The 14,472-nt window shown below is 42.1% G+C and overlaps 2 protein-coding genes across 3 annotated transcripts; both read right to left on the reverse strand.

The window, feature by feature from the left end:
- Positions 1 to 2,749: 2,749 nt before the first annotated feature.
- Positions 2,750 to 6,942, reverse strand: gpn2 (GPN-loop GTPase 2). 2 transcript variants are annotated; one of them, XM_083679015.1, is made up of 6 exons: positions 6,863 to 6,942; positions 5,772 to 6,243; positions 5,269 to 5,425; positions 4,761 to 4,921; positions 4,209 to 4,339; positions 2,750 to 3,696 (listed from the first exon to the last, which is right to left on the reverse strand). In XM_083679015.1, the coding sequence occupies exons 2-6, from the start codon at positions 6,189 to 6,191 to the stop codon at positions 3,624 to 3,626; spliced, it is 942 nt and encodes a 313-aa protein (XP_083535141.1). In that variant the 5' UTR covers positions 6,192 to 6,243; positions 6,863 to 6,942; the 3' UTR covers positions 2,750 to 3,623. The 2 variants fall into 2 exon arrangements, with proteins under 2 accessions (XP_083535141.1, XP_083535142.1); XM_083679016.1 differs by having other exon boundaries at positions 6,776 to 6,915.
- Positions 6,943 to 7,439: 497 nt separating this feature from the next.
- gpatch3 (G patch domain containing 3) lies at positions 7,440 to 10,545 on the reverse strand. Its single transcript, XM_083679009.1, has 7 exons — positions 10,120 to 10,545; positions 9,413 to 9,861; positions 9,079 to 9,253; positions 8,825 to 8,884; positions 8,462 to 8,583; positions 8,076 to 8,203; positions 7,440 to 7,692 (listed from the first exon to the last, which is right to left on the reverse strand). The coding sequence occupies exons 1-7, from the start codon at positions 10,541 to 10,543 to the stop codon at positions 7,512 to 7,514; spliced, it is 1,539 nt and encodes a 512-aa protein (XP_083535135.1). The 5' UTR covers positions 10,544 to 10,545; the 3' UTR covers positions 7,440 to 7,511.
- Between the last annotated feature and the right edge of the window lie 3,927 nt (positions 10,546 to 14,472).

A 14,472-nucleotide genomic window follows, 5' to 3' on the forward strand; every position in this document is an offset into this window, starting at 1 on the left:
ATGGAAAATCAACACACACACATGAACTATATTGGTTATTACATAGACACATTATGTTTCATTGTATCCACAGCCACTTAAGAGAATCTGGAAACTCTTGAATCCTACTGTGATTGAACCTGAGGTTTTGCAATCACCAGTGTCGATGTGTCATCATGAGAAAACTGCAGGACTACATTGAATGGGGAACACTGTAGGCCTGTTAACCACCAGAGCTGGAGAAAAGATAGAACAAATAAAGAAATGAATAGTGAACATTTAAAAATGAGAAAGGAGAGCTAACACCAATCTAATCAGTCTCTGTCAGTCTCAAAAGACAGACTCAGTTGAGGCAAGAAACAGAGACACTTGCATAGAATTTCAGAGGGAAAACTGCCGTGTAGCGTTGCATGCCATGCACCTTCTCTCTCTCTGCTTCCCCCGCCCTCTCCCTACCCACCCCCTCTCTGTCTGTCTCTCGCTCCTAGCGGCAGCCGTGCTAGCAGAGACGCTTCTCTTGTGAATGTGGGGGATGGGCAGAAAGAGTACAGCTACACAGCTACAGACTACAGCTTTCTCAGCCACCAACATTGAACAACTCTACCGGGCCGGCTAACGCTGACCTTGCCCCGAGAAGGAGGGAAATCTCTCTCATTTATAGTTAACAGCCTCATCGTGTAATATAGTCAATTAGGAAATCTGTGAAGAAAATGTTGTCATTATTATTTGTGTTCAGCTCTATGCCCTAGGCTTCACAATACGTGTGTATTCATCCCTGTGTTCTATTCAACGATAAAACAATGGGGTCAATGAAGTTTGGGGGGAAAAACCATCCAAGTTTGAATGAAATAGTCTGGATTGGAGTCTTTACTGAGAGATATTATGGAACCCCCCCCACCCCCTCTCTATCGCACGCACGCACACACACACACACACACACACACATTGAAGCTGTTATACCCCCACCCCCTCTCTCTCACTCTCTCTCTCACACACACACACACACACACACACACAGCAGGAGGGCTCTGACGAAGGAGGCAGGAGGAACAAGCCAAGAAGCACACTCACTCACACATGTAAACATTCACAACTAAAGGTTGGCCCTGACACACCCCCTCATGCTCAGAATGAGTGATGGGCAGGAGTAACAGAGTACCAGGCATCAGATCAATACACACTCTCTGAAGTGTGCTGAGGAAGGAGGTTCTTTTGACCAACACACACACACACACACACACACACACACACACACACATAAGAAGCACTACACTATAAACCTCGCAAGAAGTCTCTTTCATAGACAATAGTACTCACAGAAAATATTTTTGTGACATGGGATATGTAACATAACCTTTCTGTTATATTTGGATAATGAAACCAGGGATATGGATGTCCTTAGTATGCTATGCTGCCATTGTTTTGTCTATATGCCACCTGCCCCTGATCTTATCTACACCCCCAAATGTTGAGTGAGGCACTAGGAGGTCCATACTGAATATATATCTGAATATCAATATTAAACTGCTATTTTTTATATTAAGAAACTACAGCAGAATAGCCCCAGAAATGCTTTGTACTGTATGAGGAAAGAAGAAAGGACTTATTATAAGGTCTCTATTCTCTCTAAACCACTGTAAAGAGGCAGCAGTGGGGTTCTGTTAGTAGAAGCCACGAAGAGCCTTCTATCCCAGAGAGAACAGACACAGGGCCAGTTGTGCAGAAACACAGATTTAATGTGGCTTCCTCTCCCCGCCTGGCTACGTTTTTTATGCCCTGGCCACAAATAAAATCTGGAGTAGATTTTTTTTGGAGCTGGGAGGGGGATTCGGATACACTAGTGCCATCTCCTGGACAGAAGGGAAGAGAGTCTCGAGTAAAAAAGAAACTCCTTATATTTACATATCTCATTGGGCAAAAGCAGTCTATGGGCAAGAGAATTTACTACATAATTCCTGGTAGACCTTTGGAAATCATAGATAAACAAAAAAACAAAAAACTGAGCAGATGAGTGTATCAATTATTTTTTATAGAGTCCACCTTTCCAAATGTGTGCAGAAGTGGTTCAGCTACATCTTCAAAAGAATATGCATATACATTTTCAGGGTGGGACCTTTAAACGGTGACCAATATTTCTGAAAGACAGAAATCCACTCCATGTCTTGAGGGTAACTCTGTTCTGTGAGCTTTATGAGGCGACGTACTGACTCAGTTACGCCAATGCTTGCAATGCTTAGTGAAGGTTATCATTTGTGTTTCATTCAAACGGAGCGTCTGCCTACAGGGGTGACACACCAAGGTTGTATATGACGCCCCAGTCTATCACTTAATGTCATAAACGCTAACATTCATGAATTCAGGTTTAGATTGCACAATACTGTGCTAATGTTTTAGTCTGTCTGTGAGCTTCTCTGTTGGTTGTCAACTCCCACTTTAACAGTGAGAGTTAACTAAATACATACTGGAGAACATTAGGAAAACAAGGGGGAAAGCTACAGAGTGCCCAGTACCTTTTCCCTCATCCTCACTCGTGCATGTCTCTGGCCAAGGGGGAGGTATTAGGGAGAGAGGGTGACACTGTAAATTGAGTTCCACTGTATGTCCCATCTCCTCTACTGCACCTGTTGCACAGAGCTGTAGTAAACACACACCTGTGATACCTCCTGAGGGGGAGAAAGAGGCCATGAGCTCTGAGAACACACGAACACACACACACACACACAAACACAAAAACACACACAAAAAATCAGGGGTAAATGTGTCAAAGACCAACTCTTAGTAAGCTTTATTCATGAGCTATTTAAAAAATACATATTTCATTTTCAATAACAGTAGATGTTACTAATCCGGTGGGATTTGTACCCTGTGTTTCTTACCTATAAAACATAAAATATCAACTGAAGAACAGATCAAACAGCCCTTCAGATCAGGGAATTCCCCATTACACAAAAAGCTTGGTTGGATTTGTGTACTTGTAATCATTGGCAAAATAGATTAACCACCGCTTTTACTCAATGTAGTCTACTCTGCACTACTGTCTGGCACTACAACTCAGCCAGATAGCCACAAATGGATCAGTCTGAACACTTCACTGTGATCCAGTTACCAGGAAGCAGTGGGCTTGGAGTTTTGACATGATTCCGCTACTCTGTATACTGTCTGTATAGACCCCAGTGAGAGATAGGGGCGGTCTGTGTGTTTGCATAGTCTTGTGTTGTCAGATGGCGGATAATTGTAGTTAGCTCTGCTTACTGCTATTATTACTGGAGATAGAGGCTTGCGTGTGTCATGAGCCACCCATGCTACAACCTGAGAAGCTGTTAATTTACTAGTTCAGTCAAAGAGCCGAAGAAGAGAAACAATTGCTGCTCTTGGAGCACACCACTTTCCATTTGTTTTTTTTCTCAGTGGGATCTCTGGGGAGAAGAACACGACCGCGTGAGAGACCCTGTCGGTTCTGAAGCGCTTGAGTGTGTCTGTGGTGCCTTGACGTGACATGACATCTTCTACTGCCAGACTTCAGCCTTGATACTCTGGGTGTAGGCAGAGACTAGTTCATGTGTTGCCAAGAGTAGTCCTCTGCTTAGCCTGGGGCAGGTTATGAGGAGATCAGTCCTGTCCATTCAGTCGTGTCTGATGATGGTCTACAGATCCATCACCTCCTCCTCCACAGTCTTGTCAGCCTCTCCCACATATCTCTCCTGTACTCCTAGGGTTCTGGGGGTCAGAATGTTGAGGAAAATAGGGGGAATAGACAACCTGTCATTTATTAAAAGTACTGTAGTAGTTTTGAGTTTCCTACTTTTAGTAACAAGCTACGATTTGACAACAGCGTGGATGTATCAGCCAGAAGAAGTCAATGCGCCAATACCATAGCCAATCAAAAGGATGGGGAGCTATTACTTTGAAATACTATCGCTCTACAATCCCTGCAGACTTTTCAAGGCCATTGTATGCTGTAGTACAGTAAAAATGTAATGTGTAGCTCTTTTAAGACCATATACATATGGTGATCCTGTGTAGCTCAGTTGGTAGAGCAACTCTTAAATTGGGGGTTTGCTTCCCGCTGTGACCATATATACAAATCATTTATGCACTCACTGTACTGTAAGTTTCTCTGGATAAAAGCATCTGATAAATGGGATATAGAGTATTCTATAATACATATATGGAGACTGGACCATACACGTATATATCTCAATCCAACAGCAGCAGTGAGGAAAGGATACGAGGTGAACTGGAAGTCTGCCCCCACGGCTTTTGACATCATAGCCTGCAGGTTTCTCTCCTCCCAATCTCCAAAGCAGTATCCATTAGCCTTGTCTACCGTCCGCAGGACTTGAGTCATACTCTCCCTGTCCTGGGGAAGGAGCACAGAGCAGGGGGACAAGATCATGGCCCAGGGGTCACAAACTACATCACATTCATTCATTCATTCATTCATTTATTCAATCAGACCTTCATCCTGAAGTTACTTCATTCTGACTCTCGACCCTGCCTCCCAGAATGTGTGTATCTATTCACTTTCTCTTGTGTATTAAAGAAGTATTGGATTGAAAGCAATATGTAGCCCATGTGGCATGGGCCGATGAGGGGGAGTGAAAGAGTACACACTTCGGAAGTCACAACATTTTGCATGAGACCGATAACTGTGCTTTGGTTCAGCTTTTAAAACGGACCATTACTATCATAAATTTAGATTGCATGACCAAGAACAGGAGAGGACATCCAAGAGCAAATACAGTTATATTCTGTTCTGTTAAGGGTGACACCTCACTCACCTGCACACTGAGAGTTACGAAGGAGACAAGGCTGTAGTCTTGAATGACCTCAGCCAGTTTCTCATTCAGGCGGAGGAACTTCTTAAAGAAGGGGTCTGCAGCCAGGTGATCTAGCATGTAGGACAGGTCCATCACCTCAGTGTAGAAGTCCAGGTTGAAGGCTGAGAGGAGAGAGAGGGGGAGGGAGAGGGAAAGAGAGAGGATGGGGGGCATCAAGTGGTGGGACTTGAGGCACAACATCTCAAATTCATTGCAGCAGCCTAATTTTAGGGTAACGTCTATGATAGTGACACTGGTGTGGTGTAGTCGTGGTTGAGGAAATGTAACCATGAGTAGTCCTTCGTCATCACCCAGAGTTCCAGGGTTAAATTCAGTCCATGAACTGCAAAATCCTCATGGAAAACAATGGACCGTCCATTTTGAATTCCCACATTGAATTTCAATTCACTTCTCACTTCTTCATATTTCTAATCAACCCTATCCTTACAGGGGTCTCTCTTTCTCTCACCCAGTTTGCCATACTGCTCGATGAGGTCCATCTTGGAGAGGATGTTGACGTGAGGCAGCTCTATGTGCAGCATGGTAGAGAGCGAGGTGCACAGCACAGAGATGAACTTAGCTGGGTCAGCACAGTAGTGAGAGTCCACAAGATGCACCGCTGCCAACTGAGAGAGAGAGAGAGAGAGAGAGAGAGAGAGAGAAAGAGAGAGAGAGATTCCTCACACAATCCATCTCTCTCAAGAAACTACTTTAAACACTTTGAACTTTTATTATCATCTATTACAAAGTTTATACATTATTACAAAGCTATTCACATGACAACCTTATGTTCAGAGCAATTAAGCAAAGTTCATAAGATGGTGAGTGTGTATTGTGTGTGGAATGATGTACGGTGTTTATTGACGAGAGCCAACATCAACACCAACAGTCTCCATTCATACGAGGCATCACTGTTATGCTTAGATGAGCACAGGGGAGATCGTCCAGTCCTACCCCCACTACTCCACTCACCCTGAAGTTCCACTTGCCCAGCTGTGCGAAGATGTTCTTCACCGAGCTCTGGTGAGTGTACAACTCCACCTGACCAGGGCAGTCAAACAGGAAGTAACAGTCACTGTGCTGCTTTAGCTTGGCCGCCAGCCAGTCCAGGTTAGCCTCAAGGTACTCCATGCAGTACAGGAGCCCACCGTTCGGCCCTAGCTTCAGATTCTCCATGACGTCATCCAGGGTGACCAGCTCAGACACGTCCACGGCGCAGGTGTAGGGCAGCCCCTCGTTGGCAGGATCCATGTTCACCACTACCACTTTGCGTCCCAGGTGGCTCAAGAACTCCTGCATCCCACGGCAGTAGGTGGTCTTACCCGAGCCCGGGGGTCCAATGACCACCTGGCCAAAGCACAGTGATAGAGGTTCTGTGAGCTGGGTTGACATGGCGGTTACTACTGCTTCTTCAAACCACTCTCAGGCTGCTGGGAAGTGAATGCTGAGGAGAAAATAAAGATCGGAAAAAAACAAAACTGTTTGTTGTTGTCCAAACCCACAAAAAGGAAAGCTAAATTAAATTGTACTAAATTGTTCAGGAGTGTGCAACATTTGCTATTACAACAAAGACTTAATTCTAGGCAACAGTTAACATGTATGTTTCCGTGTCATGTAGTGTTTTCATGTGTCTTGCAGTGCTTCCAAAACCAGGGAGGAAGTTTATATTCAGCGACAGAGTGCGGCACTGTGTTTTTCTGTTTCAGTCTGTCTTTTTATGCAAACCTCGTAGAATTGCAGTTTCAACTAGGAGGGAGTCTCATTACTCTGCGACGTTGTGAACGTTTCACTTACTTCACTGAATATATCTTTAATACAGTTTGCCAACAACAGTTGTCTACCAACATCACGACTTTATCATCACCATGCTACTATTCCTGAATGATATAGCTGACAAACTAGCATGGCCACAAATGCAACCCATGGCATGCAAATTGACAGATACTGTAACTGATTGTAGCAGCTATTTAGCTTACTTGTAAGCACACGCACCAACTGCCAGCACAATGTTCATTGGCATAAAATTGGCTTCCCAAAACACAAGCGTTTCTTTAAGAACTCACATTTGGTCAAATGTAACCAACCGGCATGAACTTCATCACCTGCCGCGGTTAAGGTTTGTATCAGGAAGCACTGCTAGCTGCTACATTAGCGAGCTACAAGCTACTTCAATGTACTTCCGGGTTGTGTCAAAATAAAAGTACATGCTGCGCAATTGGTATTTTGACTACCCCATAAGGGCAATACACAATTCGATACAATGGATATAGACTTACTACCTCTTGACTATTAATTATAGCTAATAGCAGCAATCTCTCAGTGCCATAAGTATGACATAATGCATATGGGATCACATCGGTTTCAGATCTACCATGTATTAGGGTTAGGGCTAACCCTAACCATGGTACAGTAGGTAGAAGGGAAGATACTTTATTGTACTTTTTATTTGCTATTTAGCAACGAAAGCCAATGGTGGTGGGTACAGTTATGTGCAGAGTAAACCTAAGTCATTATCAATTGACTTTATTATAATAGGCCTATGATCAACTCCAAACAAACATCACCCAAAATCTTTGTAATACATTGATATATCAAAGAGCATGACACGTGAAATAATTGAAACAAAGGTATAATATTTAAGAAGTAGTTTTATTTAAAACAAAGCATATTAGGAAAAAACTATAAAACATGTAAAATAATATATAGATTTTGTCATCTTTTTGGCCCAATGCTGCCCCCCGGCTGCCAATCTCTGTACTTAATGCTGGTGTTCGGTTGACGTCGCAGCAGGCTGTCGCCTTGGTCTAAGTCTTTGGGTTTGTCATAAACAGTGGTTATGTGGAAGTCTGGTCTGGCCTTTTTCACATAAGAGTTCAACTTATCTCCGTGGTACCTTCACAAAACAGAACATATTACTTTAGGAACACACACAAAATAATTGTGGGGTTCAAACAGGCCTATGCTATGTCATACAATCATTCATACAGTATAAACACCTTATTATCCAAGTGACTTTTATTCCAGAGTTTGTTTTTATCATATCTGATATAGGGTTAGTGTGTGTAAGTCAGGTTTGGGGTCATTTGAATTTCAATTCAGACAGTTTTATGTCTATTAGTTCAATGATTGCAAATAGGGCATTTATTTTCAATGATTTCTTAATAAAGTGGAAATGAGAATCTTTTTACATCAAAAAGTGTTTGCATTTAGAAATTCTAAATTCACATCACTTCCTGAATTGACCCCAAATATGGTGTAAGTTGATGTTTCACTCACCCAAAGCCCCTCTTGCATTTAGGATGCTGTCCTTCGTTCTCCAGAGCATCGGGCATCCCTGCCTGACTGTTCCCCAGCCCCTCTCCCTCCTTCCATCCCTGCTTCTCCATCACACGCCGGCCCACACCCTAAACAAGGAAAACACCAAGGATCAGTCCTGTTGCACTCAGTGGCCCTGTTTGAATACTCTTGAATTGCACCCTTCAGGGCCAGTGTCTAACCAAACGATTGAATACCTCATATAAAATGAGAGGTTCTCTATCCAAACAGGTTGTGAATTCTGTCCACTTAATAAAAGCTATGGTAGTAAAATGTGTCTAACTGTGATTTATATTGCATCATAGCTACTCAGTTTACAAGAATTGGATCAAGGTCTTCTTTCTTACCCTTGTGAACTTCTCGAAGCTGCCGATTGGCTGCTCGTGCCCAGACCTGTCCTCAAGCCCGTCCCTCAGCCTCTTTTCATAGCGCATGCGGACATAGTCCCGGGCGTCCATGTCACCGCCATCTGTAGAGAGAGAGACACAACTGGATGTATGCTGCGTCCCGATCAGGGGAGGCGGGTGGAGATGGAAATTGTAATGCATGGAATATCCCCTTCTCCATTCCTCATTCCATGCATTACAATGAGCCTGTCCTCCAATTTCTACCTCCACCAGCCTCCCTTGATATATGCTGCGTCTCTGATGCTATACCATTTTCCCCTGAAGTTTGCAATACTCCCCCAGATGGATTTAAAAGCAAATTACCTTTGTCATAGTAAACACTCATGTCCACATCCCAATCATCTGCTGTTTGTTCATCAAAATCTATGCAGGGAAAGAGATAAAACAAGACAACATATCAGTAAAGAGTTTAGATTACATACTTTTTATACACAAAGGAACTTAACAATAATATTACGCTTTTTTTCAAAATGTTCACCATGTACAACCTGGCCTACGTTTTCCAACCAAAAGCAGATTTTTAAAGAGAGTGTGTAGCAGCCCATCTCTTGACGTACCTCCTTCCTCCGCCTGCCAGTACTGAGCATCGGTGTAGAAGACCAGTCCTGAGCCGCCCTTCTCCCACTTCAGCTCAATCTTCTCCTCGTAGAGACGCTCCTTGCTGCGTTCCTGGCTCGTCACGTCCTCGTACAGCGCCTCGTGGCGCTCCCACTCCTCACAGCGGTCATCATCCTAGTGCAGAGTAAAGTAGAGTAGAGGATAGAGAAGAGAAGAGTAGTGAGAGAAGTGCGTTGCTTCTTCATGTTATTACTCTATTCAGTCCTTCACTTAATGAACATCTTTATTACATCATCAAATTTGACATCTATAGTAAACAAAGTCCTAACTCACATCATCTGCATTGGACTGGGCATCCTCTTCCTCTTCCCATTCCCCAGCCTCTGGTGTGCCTGGTGTGTCAGCAGGTCCCTGGGCATCTGGGGGTGGCAACGTCACACTTCCTGGGCCAGATATCTCATGCCCAGTCGCGGTGAAGACACTCTCCTCGGAGGCTGGTACGATGCTGGAATCATAGTACTGAAAGGGCACATTGCCATAGCGACGGTTGCAGCTGGTCTTGGGAAAAGTGAGGCCCAGCTTGCGGATGAGGCGCGGGGGCAGGCGGCACGACTGGATCAGCTGGAGGAAGACCTTCACTGTTGTGCCCACGTTACCGGCGGGCATCAGGGAGGGTGGGTTCAGCTCAGGCAAACCCTTGAGGTCTGTCTCTGTGAAGCGTTCTGTTAACGCCACATGACGCCTTTGCTGTGACTTTGTCTTATAGGGGAATCTATCCTCACCTGAAACAAGATTAACATGTTGTCATTTCTTAAACATCAGCAAGCTGGTTTAAGAGTCTTAAAACAAAAGATCTGCAAAGGCAAAGCTTTCAATCAAAAGAACTTCTAATGGGCCGATTCAAATGCTTGCACTTCAATCTACCAATACATCTAAACATTTCTGCATTCATGTACTGTACTAGGTTGGGTGGGTGGGTGCGAATGCTTTAGTGAGAGACCATTTTAACTTGAAAAAGCAGCCAAAGTATCATAACTAACCTGAGGCATCTGACACTTTTACTCTTCTTAGCACACATCGTCTCGCCAGCCAATTCCCTTTAGAGTCGATCCATTGATTCGCCGCATACAGTTTTACAAACCGGTCTGCCTCTTTTGAAAGTACAGACACCACGCAACAACACGTCTTTACAGTACTCGACGAAGGTCCACTCTCCTCAGACTTGGAACTACCGTCGGTGTCCGCGCACGGTATGTCTGTCGCCGCCGTCGTTCTCTCCGTTGTTTGGTCCGACTTGGTGTCCTCAGACTCTCTCAAAACCTCAGGTCGATGTCGGTAATGGAAGCACAAGAAGGCTGCGCTTTCTATGAATTGGCTGAAATAGTTTCGAAGGTCGGCAGATCGAAATACAGCGGGTATATTACTGATAGCAAAATACACAGCTGAGCTGGGGTCTGTCGCCATGATTGTTTTCATCAGTGTTCTCTGAGCTCCAATAGTGGAACTCCGCCCACCTACTTCCGGTGAATGTAAACGTATGGCATTTTACATTTTAAAAGTTCCCAAGTTCAACTTTATTTAGCTTTTAAACATCATAAATAGGGATCAAGGAACCACAAACAATAGGCTAATTATCTTAATAAATATATATCAATAATCACCATATAATATTTGGTATAGTATTGCCCCAGAGGGGTTTGTAATTGTTCTAATATCCCAATTACCCTGATGAAATAGTATTGTCCCAGAATAATGGACTGTACAGAAATATGTTTCAATCATTTCAATTCATCTCTGGTACCAATCTACTTGGCACCACTTCTAGAATGCAGATCAGGTGAGTTTGAGTCTAAAGCGGGGTCTTAGCAAATGTTACTTGCTCTTTACTGGCACCATACAGCTCAACATGCACTATCTGAACTCCATAGGACACATATAATGAACCGTACAGACATATTTTATATTAAATATAAATGTGACGTGTACTATCATTTTCATTTCCCGCCCCTAATTAGCATATATTGAACAAAACAAAACAAAACAAAAAAGCTTAGTATGGGCTGTTTTGGGATTTCAACAGATTTCACTTGAACAACATATTTTCTATCCATTTCACATGGTTTTAAAGGCTAAATCATAATGTATATATACTTTATATGCATTAAATGACAAGGTGGATAGAGCTTTCAGTTCGAGATGAGTTGTAGCTCCTTACAACTGCACCAACTGTAAACTCACTGGCTGTTTTGCATAACTGTTTAGCTAAAGTCAAACCGACAAACCCATTAGCTGAACTGTAAACACAGACAGTTAGCTAGCTGGCTGTGTGATTTGCTTAGCTATGTGACTTTCAGACAAAAAGTATTAATAAGGGAGGATCTTCACTGATCTTCTCAGCTGAACTGATTGAGGTGGAGGTATAGAACACTGCATTGATTTAGCCGATCACTGTGATCAGGTAAGGTACCAAATAATCTGCTGTGCTGAGTTTGTTTTTGTTCAACTGTTTGCCATGTTGTGTACATAATATATTGTTATATGTGTAATATATTGCTTAGTACCAATTCAACTTAATGTAAATGTCACACACTGGTGAACAGAAAATGATGTTACTGTCCATAATGATGATGGTGATGCAGCATATGTTTTACTGTTACTGTACTCATGGTTAAATAGCATGTTTGGTATGTTAGTTTGCTCTGAAACTCATTATTGAACTTAGCATCCAGTACATTTTAATCCAATCTTGCTTTCTCTTTATCTCGTTTATTGTTTAATCTTATGTTATAATTCATGTGCAGGTAACACGTGTGAAAAAAGTCAGAGTTCCAATTCAATACAAAGACAGTGAAATGTAAAGGTAAGGTGGGAAATCTAAATTGGGCTCATTTAGAAACCTCAAGCATCATATTTTAGGAATATTCAATCATAAATTGCTCAAAACATTGTATAAGAGGGTCAGCTAAACATTATGTTATTTACCCTCTTTCAGAGGACGCTGTGCCCTCCTCCGGCTCAATCAACATGACTTCACTCCACCCTATCACGGCAGATGAAGACAAGCCACAAAGCTATACCACAGCTTATTCATCTTGAACAGATTGTCCATGCATAGTACACATCTGTCAAAATAACTAATTGTTAAAGAAACCCTTAACTATACACTGTATCTGCCTTTGACTTTAAAACAAACCTAGAAGTCTTGTACTGCCAACCGATTATGTCAATTTGTGTACTCACAAATACAAAAAGACCAATACCTATCTCATGGCAGACATGCTGCTACAAGTTCTGATCCAGAGCAAGTGTTCTAGATTCTCACTGTGGATTTAGAGTTAACATTTTTGCAGCTTCAGCTTATCCTAGACCAGTGTTTAGGGGTGTCTGTACTGGACTTACATTATCGTCCACAGCTTTGGTGTTAAGTGTGCCAAGAGATTACAGCACCACAGGAAGATGACCTCACCCAGGACATGGGACACCTGCAAACACACACCATCCAATAATACATAAGTTCACCAATGAAGGGCCAGGAAGCTTTCTTGGCCGCCTGACCTCTGACATCATTCACCTGTAATTCAATTCTAATACTCAAAGTGCCACAATAGGCATCTCCACAATCTCATCAAACAAGATATGATAGATCCTAGATGTGTATTAAGTAGATACTTTCAGTAAACAGTGGGCAATATGAGCTTCCCCTCTTACATGGAATTAACATGACTCACACAACAAGTAAATTCCAGAAGAATCCAAAAGGAATACTTCTAATCATGCGCGCACACGCATATGAATGTACAGTAATACGGTGCACTCTTTCCTCCATACAGAAGTATTACTTTGTTCATGGTTTACAATACAGAGATGACTTGGCTGAGAAAATTCTAAGATGAGTATTCACATACACAGTACTCAGAAATAATCCCTCCATAAAACCACTAGATGTCAGTGAAATCAAAAGAAGAAAAACTTATTTTGTTGATTGTTTCCCTCATAATAACAGAAATGGTGAGGAAGAGGGCTAGTATTTCAAACAAAACAAAGTAAACTTTGAATATTTGAATAAAAATATTAAAAGTATAAACCATAGATGTCTGGCTAATCTCCAATGGGGATCTTACAAACATGCAACAATCACAAGTCAGCCTGATCTCACATTCCTGGGAGTTTATTTTGCAATTTAAAGCAGTTCCTGCATGTCTTCGCAATTTAACAAGACTAATGACTGAATAATTGTTGAGTTGACAGAGGGTAGAAGCAATAAATGGTGGTAAATATGTCATGAGAATGTCCTCTGAAAGTCCCTAGAAGGTTATTTAAAAGGTCTCCAGAATGTACCACGACCATGTACGTCCCTAGAACGCCCTGCGGAATAGATAATGGTTGTAAGAACATCCCAATAAGGTCCCAGTTTGGTCCCTAATATGTCCTGGAGTCTCAACGAGGTTACGTAGAGGATAACCCCGAGGGCAGTGAATGAATTGTAATAATACGCAACAATATATTTTTGAACGCAAATTGTATTCGTGTTGACACAGAGAAAACTGTAGGATATGTATGTATTTCACATGAAGTACTATCTTGCTTGCATCCACTACCTTGCAAACTGTCTGTGCTTTGTCAAACGTTGTAGTGGACGCTTTGAAGTGACGTCAGAAGAGGACGACGAAGAAAAAGAAAAAGATTCACTCATATAGTTAATTATATGAATTCATAAATGTAACATTATGTAGTCTCTTAAAAGCTTTAAAATTGGCACTAAATAAACAATTATCTATTACTTAAGTTTTATAATGAGATTTATTTAGATGAAAACCCCAAATTGCATTTATTTATTTTCTATGATGTGTTGATGTTTCTATTTATATCTGTATTCTATGTCTTTTGTCATCAGATTTCTACCAGTTTTTTCTTGAAAGAAATACATTTACAATTAAGAGTGCCGCTTACTGGATGACACTTATCAGTTCCATGCGTGTGTAGGGCACTCTGGGCCATTTAGGTACTTTTATTTCATTTTCAATAAGCGTCCTCTTTAACAAAAACACAGAACACATCGGTCTGAGTCTTAATATAAGTTTCTTATGCAATGCCATGAAAGAATGATCCATCTTTTAATTGACATGAAGTCATAAAAAAATAAAAGAAAGGTTCCTGAGTTCCTTATTGCTGTCTCGACCCTAGACACAACTGTTGTGGAATACCTGTGGATTACTTCAGTTCATCAGCCTAGAGAAGACGGAGAGGCCGCTCTCCTTGGCCTTCAACTTTTATGACAGTATTTTTGACAAGAGACAATAAAATGAGAAATGCAGGTGGCTTCTGGGTACTGACTGTCACCAAATGACACAGACATGAACTCTTGTCATGCTGGAGAGGCATTGGTGGAGATG

The sequence above is a fragment of the Argentina silus genome, assembly GCF_951799395.1.
Source record: "Argentina silus genome assembly, chromosome: 10".
NCBI classification, from domain to species: domain Eukaryota; kingdom Metazoa; phylum Chordata; class Actinopteri; order Argentiniformes; family Argentinidae; genus Argentina; species Argentina silus.

What these genes read in the sequence shown, in the direction of transcription:
- gpn2 (XM_083679015.1), bottom strand. Translation starts at nt 6,191, where the DNA reads ATGTCAACCCAGCTCACAGAACCTCTATCACTGTGCTTTGGCCAGGTG. An exon ending in TGGGCAAGTGGAACTTCAGG is followed by an intron (nt 5,426 to 5,771) that starts GTGAGTGGAGTA and finishes TCTCTCTCTCAG; the next exon opens with TTGGCAGCGGTGCATCTTGT. An exon ending in CGAGCAGTATGGCAAACTGG is followed by an intron (nt 4,922 to 5,268) that starts GTGAGAGAAAGA and finishes CTCTCCTCTCAG; the next exon opens with CCTTCAACCTGGACTTCTAC.
- gpatch3 (XM_083679009.1), bottom strand. Translation starts at nt 10,543, where the DNA reads ATGGCGACAGACCCCAGCTCAGCTGTGTATTTTGCTATCAGTAATATA. An exon ending in AAAAGTGTCAGATGCCTCAG is followed by an intron (nt 9,862 to 10,119) that starts GTTAGTTATGAT and finishes ATCTTGTTTCAG; the next exon opens with GTGAGGATAGATTCCCCTAT. An exon ending in GCTTCGAGAAGTTCACAAGG is followed by an intron (nt 8,204 to 8,461) that starts GTAAGAAAGAAG and finishes TTCCTTGTTTAG; the next exon opens with GGTGTGGGCCGGCGTGTGAT.